Source organism: Drosophila teissieri, chromosome 2L (genome assembly GCF_016746235.2).
Source record: "Drosophila teissieri strain GT53w chromosome 2L, Prin_Dtei_1.1, whole genome shotgun sequence".
Lineage (NCBI taxonomy): Eukaryota > Metazoa > Arthropoda > Insecta > Diptera > Drosophilidae > Drosophila > Drosophila teissieri.
Window position 1 is genome coordinate 20,783,204 of NC_053029.1, and position 17,552 is coordinate 20,800,755.

General features: G+C 42.6%; 1 protein-coding gene across 1 annotated transcript in view; it reads left to right on the top strand.

Moving 5' to 3' along the window:
* Positions 1 to 17,552, top strand: part of LOC122611470 (Down syndrome cell adhesion molecule-like protein Dscam2) — a 62,781-nt gene that overhangs the window by 6,508 nt on the left and 38,721 nt on the right. The window contains exons 3-5 of the mRNA XM_043784594.1: positions 7,442 to 7,786; positions 13,041 to 13,211; positions 14,320 to 14,469. Coding sequence (XP_043640529.1) covers positions 7,442 to 7,786; positions 13,041 to 13,211; positions 14,320 to 14,469 — 666 coding nt within the window. The remainder of the gene's footprint in view (positions 1 to 7,441; positions 7,787 to 13,040; positions 13,212 to 14,319; positions 14,470 to 17,552) is intronic.

A 17,552-nucleotide genomic window follows, 5' to 3' on the forward strand; every position in this document is an offset into this window, starting at 1 on the left:
ACAAAAATATAAAAATATCAAAACATTTTTCAAAAGTGTGGGCGTGGCAGCTTTGGGCGGTTTGTGGGCGTTAGAGTGGGCGTGGCAACATGAATCGACAAACTTGCGCTGCGCCTATGTCCCTGAAGTCTGTATGCTTAATCTCAACGTTCTAGCTTTTGTAGTTCCTGAGATCTCGACGTCCATACGGACGGACAGACGGACGGACGGACAGACGGACCTGGCCAAATCGACTCGGCTACGAATATATATACTTTATATATATAAGGAAACGCTTCCTTCTGCCTGTTACATACTTTTCAACATACTTTTACTCTACGAGTAAAGGGTATAAAAATATGTGATAAAAACTTATCCGATTGTTAGCTCTAATTAGAGCATATGTTTCACATGTATCCCGTTCGCTATTGAGTTCTATTTATGGAACTTTTCGCTGCTACAGAATATCCATATCTCGGAGCTGAAGTGTTGTATAAGTTATAATATTAGCTCGACAAGAGCACATTTCTATGGGTTTACCTACTGCTGATAAGGGAGGATGGACCTCGAATCCACTTATCAACTGGGTCACATTTCTCCCGCTGCTATCGTCAAGATCTTTCCTTAAGAGATTTCGTAACCAATTAGAAGCAGTGCGTGCCACTTAAAGCACTCGTAAATATGACAGAGATCATCCGGGAGATCACTGAACCAGGCCCTGTTCTGTAAGAAACTATTTCCGTTCCTACACAAAGTCAAATGGTGAAGAATGAAGGAAAGGAGCCGGATTGTGAGGATGGAGTGGAGCTGTCCAAGATGGGAAATGCATTCCGTAATTTCAGATGATTGATGTTCCCCTCCTGACACTTTCTTCGCCCTCTTCGGAGTATGTGTTATGATACCTCGACGATTGAGGCGCATCACACGCGTGGTTTGTGCGAGAAACTCCGAGGGGCTGGGCTCCCATCCTATCCAAAACTCTTATACACTTACCCAAAATCTTACCACTTAGGTTTTTTTTAAATATGTTTGATTTGGATCAAATACGCCTCTCAATATACCATGCCCCAAGATCACGAACACTGTTTTTTCTGAGTGGATCCATCTTTTTCTCGTTAGAGAAAGAGCAGCAACTGCAGACGGTTTAATACAATTTTGCCCCCAACCTATTACTTGCATCGCAGTGGAATGCGACTATGAAGCACGAGAAAGCATTCTATTTGCCAGTGACGTCATCATGCGGCTTGCTGCTTTATGAGCCGTTGCAGCCAATTTTTTCCATTCGCAATAGATCAAAGCTGTTTGTCAACCCGAACAGAGAGTATAGATTGGAAAATAGCGGATCGTAAACTGCTAAGCAAGTTTTCGATAATTGCTTAAAAAATTGCCTTATAACAATGCTGAAAGTGGGCAGCTATGCCGATATAAATGCTATTCACAAGAATCACAAGAACTGACGTTTTAAAAACTCTTTACAAATCCACCTTGATGTCGCGACATCTCAGGGCATCAAAGCGTTTGTTGGCCCATTAAAAGCATTTGTCACATATTCGAGCTCATTGAGTGCTCCCAGAACTTAAGAAACTTTCGAATCCATGTGCATGTGTAAAAAGTATTAAGTTAACTCAAAATATTTTATGAGCTGCAGCCGGCGAAAGAATTTGTGGGGCCTACCAAAATGTATTTTAAGATATTTTGAAGTGGGTGTAGAGTAAATGCCGCTCTTAGCGAGACTTTTAAAGCTTCGGCAATAAAGTTTTTCTTTTCAACCCCTCCGTTGGTGGAAAACACATACATATGTAAGTCTGCATTCTGGCTCTGGCTCTCTTCCTCTTTCGCTGACACCCCTAATTCGCAGTGGAGAGAAAAAGTTGTGAAAATGAGAAATGTTTGTTTAGTTTGCCAGCGAAGTTTTGCTCCCAATGCTTGGCCGCACACTTTTCATTTACCCGGGAAGAGAGAAGAGTGACACCCACCCCCAGACGGCACAAACAGCTGTAATGACTAAGGGCCACGTTGGCGGCACGCATTTCCACCTCCTCCATGCCAAACAGTGTCCTACCCTCTGGAAAATGATTATACTTATTTACGTCTCCCTGCCTGACAAGCTGAATTCGAGCGACGCGCCGTTGCCGCACTTCACTCGGCGAGTTCCTGCTCGCCTGCAGGGATTCCCCCTGCAGCGCCCCCTGGCGACGAATTAGTCGGTCAAGAAGGGCGTTGTGGGTGGGAGTTGTGTGTATATGTTGCCATTTTGCACTACCCATCCAAAGGGTCTAAATTACATATTCTGTTTTTTGTTTCTTTAACTCTTCAAGCAACATTATTTCGAATCAGTCTGATACTTAATTAGACATAAACTCGTCTGCGATTCGAGTTCCTTAAGTCAGACTGTGGATAAGAACTTAGTTACGGCACATAGGGCACAATAAATTGTGTAGCGTTAAATGAAAAGAAATCGCTTATGTGGAATGATACGAGCGGAAGATAAATATGTATCTCAAAAATCAAAGGGTTAGAGGATTAACATCGTTTTGGCGCTCCCTAAAAATGATGTGGAATCAAGTCGTTATAAAAATTTGTAAAGTATGGCCCCACCCATTCACCGATCCCAGTTCCAGTCCAATAGCCTCGGAGAACTGACACTTATCGGCACACATCATCTATGGATGTGATCGCGCACGTCCCGGCATTTCGAAGGCGGGATGTGATTGGAGCCCTATACGTATACCTTCCCCATGTTTGCTTAATCACGTTTTTTGGAGCTGCCGAGTCTCAACCGTTTTGTATCATTCCATCTCCATAATCTGCATGCGACAAAAAAGTGTTTAAAGTTAAATTGTAGATACATGCGTGTATATACGTACTTTTCAAAAGTCTTTTACTGCCTTGCTCGACGTCTTAATTAATGCGCACGAGACGATGACGACGTCAACTCGATTTTATATGGAAAACACGTCTGCAGTTGGTCTTCCTTTGTCATGGGTACATTATGTGCATATGTATATTTTTTGAACGATTCTGTCGAAGAAGTTGCCTTTATCTGACCATAGGAAGATTGCATGCCTGCATGTCTTTAAAGATAGGAGATGTAGACCACGTTCTCAAACATGTCTGAAATTGATCTTAGTAATTCTATAGATCTGTACTCTAAGTTCCACATCGCTTTGCAAATTTTTAACGCACTGTGTATCTTTGAGACAAATTCCTATACTTCCTGAAAATGAAACACGTGTGCGCTCTGCTTCACTTTTCTCTTCTTTCCGCAAATGTTTTGCAACGCTTTCAATTAGGCAACAAATCCACCCCCAAGGTCTTCCTTCTCTGCTACTCTCTTCTTTGGACCCATTGTGCAGCCGCTGATGTAAGTCTCTCTCAGAAGACAGTGGTTATACCCGTTACTCGTAGAGTAAAAGGGTATACTAGATTCGTTGAAAAGTATGTAACAGGCAGAAGGAAGCGTTTCCGACCATATAAAGTATATATATTCTTGATCAGGATCAGTAGCCGAGTCGATCTGGCCATGTCCGTCTGTCCGTCCGTCTGTCTGTCCGTCTGTCTGTCCGTCCGTATGAACGTCGAGATCTCAGGAACTACAAAAGCTAGAAAGTTGAGATTAAACATACAGACTCCAGGGACATAGACGCAGCGCAAGTTTGTCGATTCATGTTGCCACTGCCACGCCCACACTTTTGAAAAAGGTTTTGATATTTTTTCATTTTTGTATTAGTCTTGTAAATTTCTATCGATTTGCCAAAAAACTTTTTGCCACGCCCACTCTAACGCCCACAAACCGCCAAAAACTCTCCTTTGCACTTCCACTAGCTGAGTAACGGGTATCAGATGATATTCCCACCTCGATGGAATTCGCAAAAGCGTGGGCTAACACTGCCAATGATAGTTCATTTGAGGCGCTATTTATCTAATTGTTTAAAATATCAGAATAAAATGTTTTGTTATCATAACGTATTATGATAAAAAGTGCTAAGCCCCGACATTAACCCACTGTGACCTGGCATTTACTGTCAATGGAATCGAACAGTCGCATCATCATCACTCCCAGCCCTCCTCCTTGCCCTGAAGTGTGTCCATCCTCCGCGTGGCCTGCTCCAGTTCGTCCCACTTCTGCCTCCTGCCTCCTGTCGACTTAACGGCGTTTCCCTCCACTCCCGGTCTTGGCACCTGGCTGCGGTTTCGTCGCTCCCTGGCCTCTGGTGTTCCCGTTGTCAGCTTCTGTCGAGTGCGGCGTTTCGTCACGGAGACTCCCTGTCATCTTTTGACTACCGGCGAGGCGGACGGGTAGGTTGCGGGTATCTTGCGGTCTCGGACCTTTCCACGGGTGACTTGCACTTGTCGGCAGTTGGAGGCGTCTATCCATCCAGATACCTGTTACCTGTTAGAATCGCGTGGGCAGTGCGACTGCAGTTATGTGTGTCACGCATTATAGAATTAGTTGAAGTCTGTGCACTGGGAGTTCAGAATTGTTCATTTTCCGCATTGGTAAATAAAATATATTTACAGCCAGGCTAATAACGATTCCTGAATATGCTCATTTATCATCATTGAAGTTTAATGTGATTTGTTTCTTTACTTGGATGTTTCATTTTGCTTGCTTACTACTAACCATATTAATGAGTAGAGTTTTACCAAATGTTTATCTTTTACAAATAAGAAGCTGAGGAAAGAAGCTAACTATAGGAATATGTATATGACTCAGCACACCGCTCTAAATTCAGTTGCAATCGTAGATCGACGTTTGAATGGAGTTTTCCCTGTGTAGCTGAATTTGTATTTGCTCTGATATGTCCACACGAGTAGTTGATAATGTTTTGTGGACTGTGACTGATCGTGACGAGTGTGTAGGTAAATGCCGCGCGATTCGCATGAATGAGTGGGTAACGCTGGCATTGAGACACCGATAGCGATACCTGTTCTCCGAATAACGCAGTACTCCTCCGCTGAACAGCTGTCGAACTGGTTTCTGAGCTCCCGAGCAGATGTTTCTGTCTTTTACCGGCTCAATCGCGGTGAAAAAGTCGAAATTCATTGAGTTGAGGAAGGGGGATATACATACATACATATGTATTCGATTGGGGCTGAGAGCTGTGTGATCCATCCTGGGCAGTTCCTTCCCTTTCGCCTGACCGCGATGTCAAGAGTGCGTGATGTGGACTAATTTCGATGGGCGGGGCATGCGTGTGTGCCTATTGAACTTTTGGGCCCTTTGTTTTTGTGTAGCCTGATGTTATTAGTTTCCAATTTCCTAGCTTAAGGGGTGTTAGGGGTTTGTATATGCCACAAAATAAGTTAATTAGGTGGGCAGCAGTCTTTCGATGGGGAGGTAATACATATTGATGATTATACCTCTGTTATTAATGGCTGTAAAAAAAACCAAGCTTAGTAATTGTTAGCACCTTTCGAATTGCGTGTGGTCTATCTCTATTTCTTTATTTGTTGGCACTGGTGAGGCACTCCTCTACCTGAAGCATATTATTATTTTTACCAGTTGATATCCTTACAAGTTTAGCCCGCTTTTTGTTTACCCAATTAAATACAATATAAATTTGAGCACCTCACGCTGAGTCACTCGGCCTCTTAAGCTTGATAAAGTAACCTACGTCGTCCGCACCGCCATCATCTTCATCATCACAGCAGAATTATCATAAAATTTTGCAAATTGCCAGCCTGAGTGGAAAATTGCGAGGCGAACTTAACTATTCCGCACACAAAAATTCAACTGCTTGATTAGCTTGAGTTTTGCCGACGTTGGCATCGCAGTTCTGCTTTTGCTTTCAGATGCTTTTGCTTATGTTTTGCCTTATTTTACTTTTCATTTTTTTGCTCTTTAAAGCCGGCTTCTTAACCGGTTCCGTTCTGCGTGTTTTTGTTCGCAGAGCTTTAGATTTGGCAGCGGAAAAGGTAAAATAAAACACCTGCTGCAGCTCCAAAACAAAACTGAAACTGGGAGCAGGTGAAACGTAAATGATGATATATAAAATGATGGTATATAAAATGAACCCCAAAAAAGTGGAGTACAGGACATTGGTATCAGAAACATAAAGGATGCAAGTTTTTGGAATTTTATTATCTTCTTTTTAAATGATCTCAGTTGTGCTCAACAGTTGCAAAATATAATTCGCTCTTCTTCTTATTCATCCCTACTCTACCCACTGTTTTTGATGTTTACCACACGATCCATCCAAGATTTTACGCTCTGTATTCCGAATGGCCACCATATGCTGAGATACACATACATATATTTTAATATTTATGTAATTTTGTGTTTGCCGATACAGACTGTTCTGAAACTATAGTTCATATCGCATTTAAGATAAATGTGATATTTTAGATTTGTTACATTTTAATCTTATAAATCAGTTTAGTTGAAGTAAAGTTAAAATAATTACTTGAAGAACAAAAGCATGTATTTTCTTTTGCAAATGCATTAAAATGACCCTATCTAACTGATTCCTATTTTATAAATAGTTTTTAAGTGTTTAATCTTGAACACAAGACTTATTGTTCAACAGGAAATTAATAATTAAATTGAAAGGCGACGTTTCCGGTGTCCTTTCTATATTTTCCTTTGATCGTTCTGAGATGCTGGATGTAAATAATTAGAAATAATAAAGGTTTCCAAGTGTATTAGGAATTATATTTCTATATGCTAAACATATATTCTACTGTTGATATATGGGATCTTAAGTTGACCGGTTGCAGAATACAAATTTCTTGCAGGGACGATGCTAATCAAGCCTATAAATGCTTTTGCGCTAGGCAAATTGCAGCTACACACCCTGAGATTTATATATATGGGAGAAGAGGCGTTGGGTGGGCGTGTCGCCGCACAAAAATTTGTCAACACCTTTTGGTAATAGGAAATGGGGGATGGGAAAATTCCAAGCGCCATGCCGATGCATACATGAAGTCTAAAACCGTTTGCCAATGCAAAAGTGACGGCATCAACAAATGGTAGTGGGTGGAGTCTGCAAAGTGTCAACGAACGATTTTCAGCATGCTTGTCTTTTGTTTGTCGTCGGCGGTGGGTGGAAATGGAAGTGGAACTGTGGCTGGTTTGGCAGATGAGGTATTCCATTCTGAACACGGCTTTTGTTGGCGGTACTGTGCCGAGGAGTCACTGATCCATGGCCCGCAATTGTCAAACAGCCATGGCGAACAATAGCCACACTGTTGACATGAATATGGGAATGCACTTCCGCTGCGCAGCCAAGAGTCTGTTGATCTAGTGCAGTAATGGCTGGCAAGTACATCAAATTAGTAATATGTATAAAAATCGAAGAGATTTAGTGATATCTCTGTGGACGACAATCTACACACTGACGATCACCTCTTCTATCTAATTCAATAGTTAAAATCTGACAATCTTATGTACCAGTTGTAGTACTAAAAATTAATCTCATTATATTTACCAATTGTCGGCTTTGCTCTTTTTTCATTTCAGCTAATGGTCGTCAGACCCTGGCTGCCAATCCCCCCGATGCCGACCAAAAAGGACCAGTCTTCCTAAAGGAACCCACCAACCGCATTGACTTCTCCAACTCCACGGGCGCAGAGATCGAGTGCAAGGCCAGCGGCAACCCCATGCCCGAGATTATCTGGATCCGCAGCGACGGTACCGCAGTGGGTGATGTTCCCGGATTGCGTCAGATCTCATCCGACGGCAAGCTGGTCTTCCCTCCGTTTCGCGCCGAGGACTACCGCCAGGAGGTCCATGCCCAGGTGTACGCCTGCCTGGCCCGCAACCAGTTCGGATCCATCATCTCCCGGGACGTACATGTGCGAGCCGGTAAGTCAGCAGGGTTCAAAGGTAAATAAAGGGCAGTGCAAAGTGTATGTTGATCCGTGATACATATATACCAATCATGAACACAATATGCCGAAGTTATCACTGATGTTGATCGTGTGATTAATAAGGAATCTCAATAGATGTGCTCTGTATATAATAAAAGTTTCTACAAATTGCATATTCCACTTTAGATTGTCTGATTTATACTTTTAAATTAAACTTTAACTGTATTTTAAACAGTTTTTCAATACATTTTGTATGGTCAGATTGCTATCTGCTATCAACAAAGAAAATAAGAAGTTATGTAAGAGAACGATTAGCTAAAATAACTTATTTTATTTTAAAGCCGGTAGTAAATGAAATGTAGTAATCAGAAAATTACATTCAAATTAGGAAAACCAACAGGTGACTTTGCACTGTCCTAAGTTTACCATTTCCTTTGCAGGTTCGCCCAAATGAAGACCCATCTGCGTTGGTTTCGTATCTTCTCTACTCATAGCAGACAGTTGCCGGTTGCCTTTGCGTGTCTAGTTGCTCTTTGCAGTCTTTAAGCCCTTTGTGTATGTCTTATTGTTGCACCGGGTGCGGCAATTAAAACCAAGTTTTCACGGGATTTCCATTGAACGCTACGCGAATTACCAAAATTTTTCCGCACGCTTTATTGTTCCCACATTTTTTAGTCGACCTCTGCAACGTTTAGGGGAGTTAAATGCAAGTTGGCATTTCACTTTAATAGGTTCGTTTTCGCTGCTTCCCTTTCGTCGCCATGTTTTGTCGGCGACTGTACCTGTCATGCCCGTGCATGTCTGTTCAGCACCCTTGAACAGCTCCTCTGGAAGATGTGGCACCTGGGACGACGACGATAATGAAGAAGATGAACCTGTCAGCCCATTTAGCGCACACGGTTTGCCAGCTGATAGAGTTATGGACCAGACCCAACTCCCCTGGATATCAGTCACTTCCGCTTCCATGGAGCCGTCCCTAGATGGGACAGACTTGAGCACATTTTAGCTAATTATGTCGGAGCCATGCCGCCCGTTTACTCATCGCCGGCTGACGTGTTCCCTGGCAATTAGCCAGCACACCTATCCCAGCCACCACCTCGCCTCTCGACCTATGCGCCCACTTTCCAGAAGCCTGACATCATTATTGTCGTTTGCTTTCGCTTGCTATTAACCGGAGGAATTTACGATTTTATAGTATGCTTATGTGTGAATAAGGCGCACACGAGGAAAACATTCTGCCCAGCTGGCCCGCAGCTAGTTGGCCGAAATGAGTTATGGTCTACACCCAGAAACACGGGCTGGCGTAAGAAAATTTGTTAGTTAATTGAAATTAACTTTTGACAGTCAAGTAGCGGCGCGATGATAGTTTCAGAGTTTTTCGTTTTATGAATTTTCGACCAGAAGGTGGCTATAAATCCAGATTTTTCCAGGAACTCTGCTAAGAACTTTCAAGGTTGTGAGAATATTTTGGACATATTAGGTAATAATTGGCCTTTTCCCAGTGGTTGCCCAGTACTACGAGGCGGATGTAAACAAGGAGCACGTTATAAGAGGCAACTCGGCGGTCATCAAGTGTCTGATTCCATCGTTTGTGGCCGATTTCGTCGAAGTGGTATCCTGGCACACCGATGAGGAGGAGAACTACTTTCCAGGCGCGGAATACGGTGCGATCTGAGCTGCAGATGCAGATGGGATGAATGTGTTGTTTTGCTCTACTAAAAGCATGCTGGGGTCGCCATTCCTCTAGTTTCACAGACAATCCCTTCATTCCATAAATCATTCATTCCTTATTTAAATCTGAAACTCACCACTATTATCGTTTCTCCTTATTGTTTAGTCGTTTCCCAACACTACGAAGAAGATATACACAAGGCATTTGTCATCCGCGGCAATTCCGCCATATTGAAATGTGATATTCCGTCGTTTGTAGCCGATTTCGTGAATGTTATATCCTGGCACAGTGACGAGCAAGAGAATTTCTATCCAGGCACTGAATATGGTGTGTGACTAGAAGAACTGTCTCTGTTTGTGAGCTTTTAGAAAAATAGCACTACTTTAACCACTACTGTATAACACTGCAAAGCAAACTCATAGAAACACTTGTGCACAGTGCAAGGGCAGTTAGCTGGAAAACTTCCCACACTAATTATAAAATACAATTCTGTAAAATATACAACACACCGAACTCAAAGAATAACTTATTAACCAACACTGTCTAGTCAAGAAAATGTTGAGAATCCTTCGTTCCCTCGTCGTAGCCTTCCCAATTCGTCAGAGTTTCGTTTTCAGTTCTACCCGATATTGATTTATTTTCGGTTTTATTACGCAAATGCATTTATTTGATTGCTGCCATTGCTGTTTTAGTCGTTGCCCAATACTACGACACCGATGTAAATAAGGCTTATGTAATACGCGGCAATGCGGCGGTTCTGAAATGCGAAATCCCCTCCTTTGTGGCCGATTTTGTGAGCGTTGTCTCCTGGCACACCGATCAGAACGAGGACTTTCTGCCAGGCAGCGAATACGGTTTGTTGGCTACCTTTTTGATTACATTTTGGGCTAGCTATACATAGGGTTTGTACAGTTGCGTGCCACCTAAGAATTATGGATAAGTACCTAACCATTTTCCCTCCTGCATCTATTATGTTTACTTTTTTGCGTTTATCTATGCTATCTCGGGTGACTGCGTGTTGATGAGCCATGTTATCAGAACCATTATTAACCTCTTGCCCGGAGATTTTCTCAGGGGAGCGCGGAGTTCGCAAGCTTAGTGTCCCATTAAGTGCACTCCGCGATATTGTCTGCGCTGTTAGAAGACACTCTCGTTTCAATTAGCTAGCTTCACATTTTCACACGCCCGCCGCACGCAAGGCTTGGACTTAGACTCGGGTTCTGTAGGCGTTTCATCCAATTCCCCTCCGTACCATTGCTTCATTATGTAATCAGTGGCTGTGTGAACTTACCTCCAGTTGTGCAGCAGTTCTACGAATCGGAGGTGAACAACGAGTACGTCATAAGGGGCAATGCGGCGGTGTTGAAGTGCTCGATTCCATCATTCGTTGCGGACTTTGTGCAGGTTGTATCCTGGCAGGACGAAGAGGGTCAGCTCTACGGCTCGCTGGGCGATCAACAGGGAACGGGTACACATGCACTATAAACGAAACTTAATGGTTATGTAGGATTATCCAGACCCCATCCATCACCTACCCACCCAACTCCTGCTATCAGCAATTTCATTTAATTTTGGTTCCTCATAAAAGTTCTTGCTTTACAGTCGTGAATCAGTACTACGAGGCTGAGGTTGTTTCCGAGTACGTTATCCGAGGCAATACGGCGGTATTAAAGTGCACTATTCCCAGTTTTGTGGCTGACTTCCTGCGGGTTGAGGCCTGGGTGGCCAGTGACGGCACTGAGTACACTCCGGAGGAGGATTTTGGTACAGTTCCGCACCGTTGAAACAATTTAGAAGTTAGTCCTAAGCTGCATTCCCATTCCTTCCCTATTTCAATTTGATTAAGCTTCTGTTTCATTTCACCATGCTATCCCTTTTTGAATCGCAGTTGTGAATCAGTTTTACGGCGCCGATATCCTGATGGAGTATGTCATCAGGGGCAATGCGGCGGTTCTAAAGTGTTCCATTCCGTCGTTCGTGGCCGATTTTGTGCGTGTCGAATCCTGGATAGATGAGGAGGGAACCGAACTGAGACCCTCTGAGGACTATGGTATAAACGCAGGGCTAAATAATATTGCAACGGCAACGCATTGTGGGGGTTTCTTTCCTATCCAATCCAATCTCTACCTTTTCAATATATTTTCGTTATTGAACACCTTTGCAGTTGTAAATCAGTTCTATGAGGCGGAGATCATGACCGAGTATGTTATCAGGGGTAATGCTGCCGTTTTGAAGTGTTCCATTCCGTCGTTCGTGGCTGATTTTGTTCGAGTTGAGTCCTGGATCGATGATGAGGGCAATGTGTTGTCCTTTTCGGACAATTACGGTGGGAGGCAAAGATGTTTATCCAATAGTTTTATGTTTAATTTCCACCAGCTCCATTCCCAGTGATCCCCTCTTTTCGATTTACTTATTATTTTATTCGATTCAAAGTCGTTTCACAGTTCTACATAACCGAGGCCGAGAATGAATACGTAATTAAAGGGAACGCGGCGGTGGTCAAGTGTAAGATCCCTTCGTTTGTGGCCGATTTCGTGCAGGTTGAGGCCTGGCTGGACGAGGAGGGCATGGAGTTGTGGCGCAACAATGCCACCACTGCCTATGGTACAGTTTAAGCAAAACATACTTCTTCGGTTAAGTGCAGCACAAGGTCCCATTTACCACCTCCTGACCCTCAACCCCCAACCCGTTTTTTACACTGTGTTACGTTATTCTTTCGGCTTAGTGGTCATCCAAAGCTACGAATCCGAGGCGGACAATGAATACGTCATTAGGGGCAACTCTGTGGTGATGAAGTGCGAGATTCCCTCCTACGTGGCCGACTTCGTGTTCGTCGATCTCTGGCTGGACTCGGAGGGTCGCAACTACTATCCCAACAATGACGCGGAGACGGGTACTTGGCCAGGCTTCTTTGCCTTACCTCTCTCAGACTTCTTTACAATCATCCTGAAACCCTTCCCAGTTTTCTTCAGTTATTATTTCACTAAGTTCGCTCTGATTTCCTTCAGTTGTCCACCAGTTCTACCAGACACGGGTAATCGATGAGTTTGTGCTGCGTGGCAACTCCGCCACCTTAAAGTGCTTGGTGCCCTCGTTTGTGGCAGACTTCATCGATGTCGAGGGGTGGATCGACGAGGAGGGCGTGGAGATCCTGCGGCCCCTCCCGGACGACTCCGTTGGTAACCATTACGATTTTCGGCATTAGCTTAGTTAGAGTACGAAAAAATTCAACCCACTACGACCCTTCCCAGTCCTGATTTAAGTTTCTCACCTCCCGTCTTGCAGTGGTGAAGCAGTTTTTCGAGTCGCAAGTCTACGACGAGTATGTGATCAAAGGCAATGCGGCCATTTTCAAGTGCCAGACGCCCTCCTTTGTGGCGGATCACATAGATATAACCGACTGGATCGATACCGAGGGCGAGGTCTTCACAAAGAACATAACTGGTAGGACCCCGAGTCTCGTAGAGTTGTGCAGTTTGCTCAGTTACATGAATGGGGATCCTATTTACGGCGCCTCTTTTATACTTATGATTTAACCCCACGTCCTGCTCAATAAATCTCTTCGTAAACTTTGCAGTTGTGCCACAATCCTACACTGTCAATGTCATGGATGAGTCCATACTGCGTGGCAATAGCGCCATCCTAAAGTGCCACATTCCCAGTTTTGTGGCCGATTTCATAGTGGTCGACTCGTGGGTGGAGGACGAGGAGCAAGTTATCTATCCTCAGGAGGATATCGCGGAAAGCGGTAAATTTACAGACTAAGAGCTTTGGCATTGCCCACTCCTCCGTAACATCCTGCGTCCCCTATCCAATTCTGTTCGCTTCGATCTGGTCTCAATGTGGTTTTTTTAGAGCTCTCAAAGAAATTCTCCACGTTCAGTGCTGCTTAGGCTTTCGAATGACCTTCTTTGTGTCTTTCCTTTTTTTTGTCCACCTTTTCTGTTTTATATTTTCCCTTTTTTGTTTTCCCATCCCAACCCTATTTCGTTTTCCCCTCCAAAAATCCATGGGTCGCTCCTGACTTGCCCAAAAGAAGCCGAAACCCCTTCATGTAGTTGAACGTAGCGTAGTGTAAATAAATGCAAAAATGCTAATAAACCGTCAAACACGTAAAAATCTGTAGATAAAAATCGTTTTAAATGAATAGTCCATTGCTGTATATATACCATAAACATACGAGTATATATAATGTGTAACATGCATTTCATCTAATATTATTGGCATTTTTGTTAACGCATGTCAAGAATTAAGCACAATGCTAAAGAACTTGGAGATTCGCGATTAAAGAAATCAAATAAACCTATTTGAATTTAAAAATATTTATATATTCTAAATGTAAATGGATTACAATCAATCTTTCGGGTTCAATTATATTTGCTTATACTTATGCTTATACTACAAACTCTTGGCATTGTTGGAACTTTGTTACAACAAAAGTTAGTACAGTTCCTAAAATAAGACTAAATGAGATCCGAGCAGAAGTTAAACTTTCCCACAAAATAAATCGAATGAATAACAAATTTCGTTTTTAATTGAGCTTGTGCAAAATAACTATAAGGGTTTCTCATTTAGTCTATAGAAATTAACTTAGCTGTAATCATTTCAAAGTCACATTGCATGGTCAACGGTTCGAATAGAGTGAAGCTTTTGCTTCATAAAACATAAAACAAAATGAAAATATTTGTACCTTCCATGTGGCTTTCAAATGTAGAGCGAATAAATTCAATTAAATGCATGTTAGTCAATTGATTTTGTTCGACGTACAGCAGTCTTAATAAGTTGACTTATCCAAGTTAGCCGACAAGTCATCACTAACATATTATTTATTCTATCTGAACATATTAACATATCAGATGGAAAGTATCTGGTATTGCCCTCTGGAGAACTGCACATCCGTGAAGTTGGACCCGAGGACGGATACAAGAGCTACCAGTGCCGAACTAAGCATCGTCTGACTGGAGAAACCCGACTAAGTGCCACAAAAGGACGTTTGGTCATCACAGGTAAGTCCGCCTAGTTGGCCAATTTTCTCATACTAGTGAAACCAAAAACTTCAGTTATTGTTTTTTTCTGACCTTTATGCACTTTCCAGTAATAAATGTTTGCAGAACAATCCAATTCATATTAATTTCTTACAAAGTCGATAACTGAAGTTTTCTTGCTGTAGAGTAAATTTCAAATGATACAATGTGTAAATTCAATTGTAACCTTCGTGCCATTAGATAAATGAAAATTTTTATAATTTCAATACAATATGTATCCTTTGGAGTTTTCTCTTACATAGCTCAAAGAGAAAAGTTACGAATCGATTATTAATATACATTGTTTAAAAATAATGATTGGTTTCTCTTCAAATGTTCATAAAATGTTTGAAATATTGAGATATTAAGTAGTTTTACGTTATATATTTTATATTATTTTTGCTTATAAGCATATATAATTTATATAAACAACTCTAATTTATAAAAGTTAAAAGAAATAAAATCATATTTCAAATATTTTTGAACTGTTTTAATTTAAAATTGTTTGGATTTTGCACTCAAAGAATTGTTTGCAATTAAAAACTATATAGGGTTTGCAGTTTCCAAACAAATATAACTAAAACAACAAACAAGCAACAATTCTGGTTTTTTCTAGAATGCAATCAAAAAGATTTTTCGCTTAAAATCTCTTTCTTTGCGCACCGTAAATGCTAGTGAACATTGCTTACGACCTACTACAAATATAAATATTCAATTATTCCATATGCGAATACCTAAAATAATAACATTATAATAAAATTCGCAAAAAGAATTGTTGCTGTAGCCTAAGTCTAAATTGAAAACTGCCTGAATGTTGGGATAGGGTACTCGACAATGCTGAGAGCTTGAAATAAAGCCAAATAGAGTAGGTGTGGTCCGTTCTCAAGAAATCCGAGTTAACTGAAACGTCAGATCCAACAAATGATTCATGTCTCAGTCGTTGGCCACTTTCACTTCTTAGTCTCCTTTGAACTGCTCCCAAGGTAAGTCACTCCATAGATCTTCCATATCTTTACTTATTGGCATTGTACTATGTAAGGCTATTAACTTTGAACTATTTCGCTTCATTCACAGAACCAGTTGGCAGAGTTTCCCCCAAGTTTCCTAATACTCTGACCAGCAGCAGTTTCACGGGAGACGAAGGCTCTAGTCAAACCCTTCTATGCCCTGCCCAGGCTTATCCAGCTCCCCTGTTTAGGTAGGACTTATATACATCCAGACCCAGACCAACTTGCGCCAGTTTCCAATTGAGATTGCACCTCAGCAATATCCTTGCTTTTTGTTTAATCCATCCGCTCCCTCTTTCAAGAACCCATTGCGAGTGTTGCGCCCAGACTTCTCTCTGGTAATGACATTAAGGTGCTTCAGTTCTCTGCTGGCCAAGCCACCACCCTCTTGTGTCCAGCTCAATCATTTCCAGTGCCAGTCTTTAGGTAAGAGTCCGCCTATCCCAACTGAGGGCGCTCCATTCGGGAATTAAATGTTGGGTCCCCGCTTCCCATTTCCCAGAGCCAGTTGGCAGTATTGGACCCCGTTTGACCAGCGGAGATGAGTCGCGAATTCTCCGGGTTTATCTGGCGGCAAGTGCCACTCTTCTCTGCCCGGCTCAGGCTTATCCGGTGCCCTTCTTTAGGTAGACCCAACCCAACACATAGGCTTCTAAGTAGATTATGCTTCCGTTTTATTAATATCCCGAATTCGACAGAACCGGTCGGCAGTGTAAGTCCTCAGCTCAATGGCAATGGCAATCAGGAGCACATAACTCTCACTCGGGTTCCCATGATGGGTAGCGTTTCACTGATGTGTCCGGCTCAAGCTTACCCAGTGCCCTTCTTTAGGTAACAAAGCTACTTTTATGCCCAACTTCAGGCAGGGTCTAGAATTATAGAGGTGAACTTATATCTGAAAGGCCTTTTAAGAACCCGTTGGCAGCGTTGGGCCAAAACTCACATCAGGCGACGATTCGCGGACGGTGAAGATTAAGCTGGAGGCTAGTGTTACGCTCCTTTGTCCAGCTCAAGCTTATCCAGTTCCGGTGTATAGGTAAAATCAGCTGTTTATTTCAGTCAGTCCTTTCCCAGCTCAGGCCTAATACAAACTCGTAGTTCTTTGAGCAATCCCAAAGTATTCTTCCTTATAGAGCCTGTTGGCACAGTCAGCCCGAAGATAAATACTGGTGAGGATTTCAAGCATCTTAAGGGGAGGAGCAGTCAGGACTTGAGTATCCTTTGCCCAGCTCAAGCATATCCGCAGCCTTTCTTTAGGTAAATGCTCCACAAGAATGTCCCTGACTCCCACATCGGCAGCTTACAATTGTGTTAGGAATCTTGTACAACGAAACGATTTCCCCTTGCAGAACCAATTGGTAGTGTCAGTCCTAAGATCTCCAATTCCGATGACTTGAAACATGTAAAGGTGAAGAGATTGCTGAGCCTGTGTCTGCTATGTCCGGCTCAAGCGTATCCGCAGCCAATTTCTAGGTAACTTTCAACTTCTAGGCCCAACAGTCGAGAAACCGTATCCTTCTATAAAATGGGGTAGCTAATTTACGATTTTGTAGAAAATAACTTTTTAGTTCGCTTTATAAGCGCTAATGACGCAGGTCCAGAGTGGAACAAGACGCAATCGTGTCCCCTGCCTGTTTTCAAGGAAAATTCAGTGAGGTTTTACTTTTAAACACATTCAGTCAGTTACAATAAGGGCAATCGTCTTAAAATTTTAGAACCCGTGGGCAGTGTCCGACCCAAAGTGAATCCCCAAGATAAGCACTAGTTCATAGACGTAGAGCTGGCCAGCAGTTATGCCCTCCTGTGCATGGCTCAGTCGTACCCTACCCCGTCCTGCAGGTGGGTTTCCCCTTCCCAACATCATCATAACACAGTTTTCTTCCTTGCCTGTGACTCTGCTTGATTTTTTGCTCTTAGAACCCGTTGGCTCTGTCAGGCCGAAAATAAATGTTCAAGACAAACTACAGACACGCGAAATTGCCCGGGGAATCGGATTCGCCCTACTATGCCCGGCGCAGTCATATCCGATGCCAGCCCACAGGTTTGCATGCCATCAAT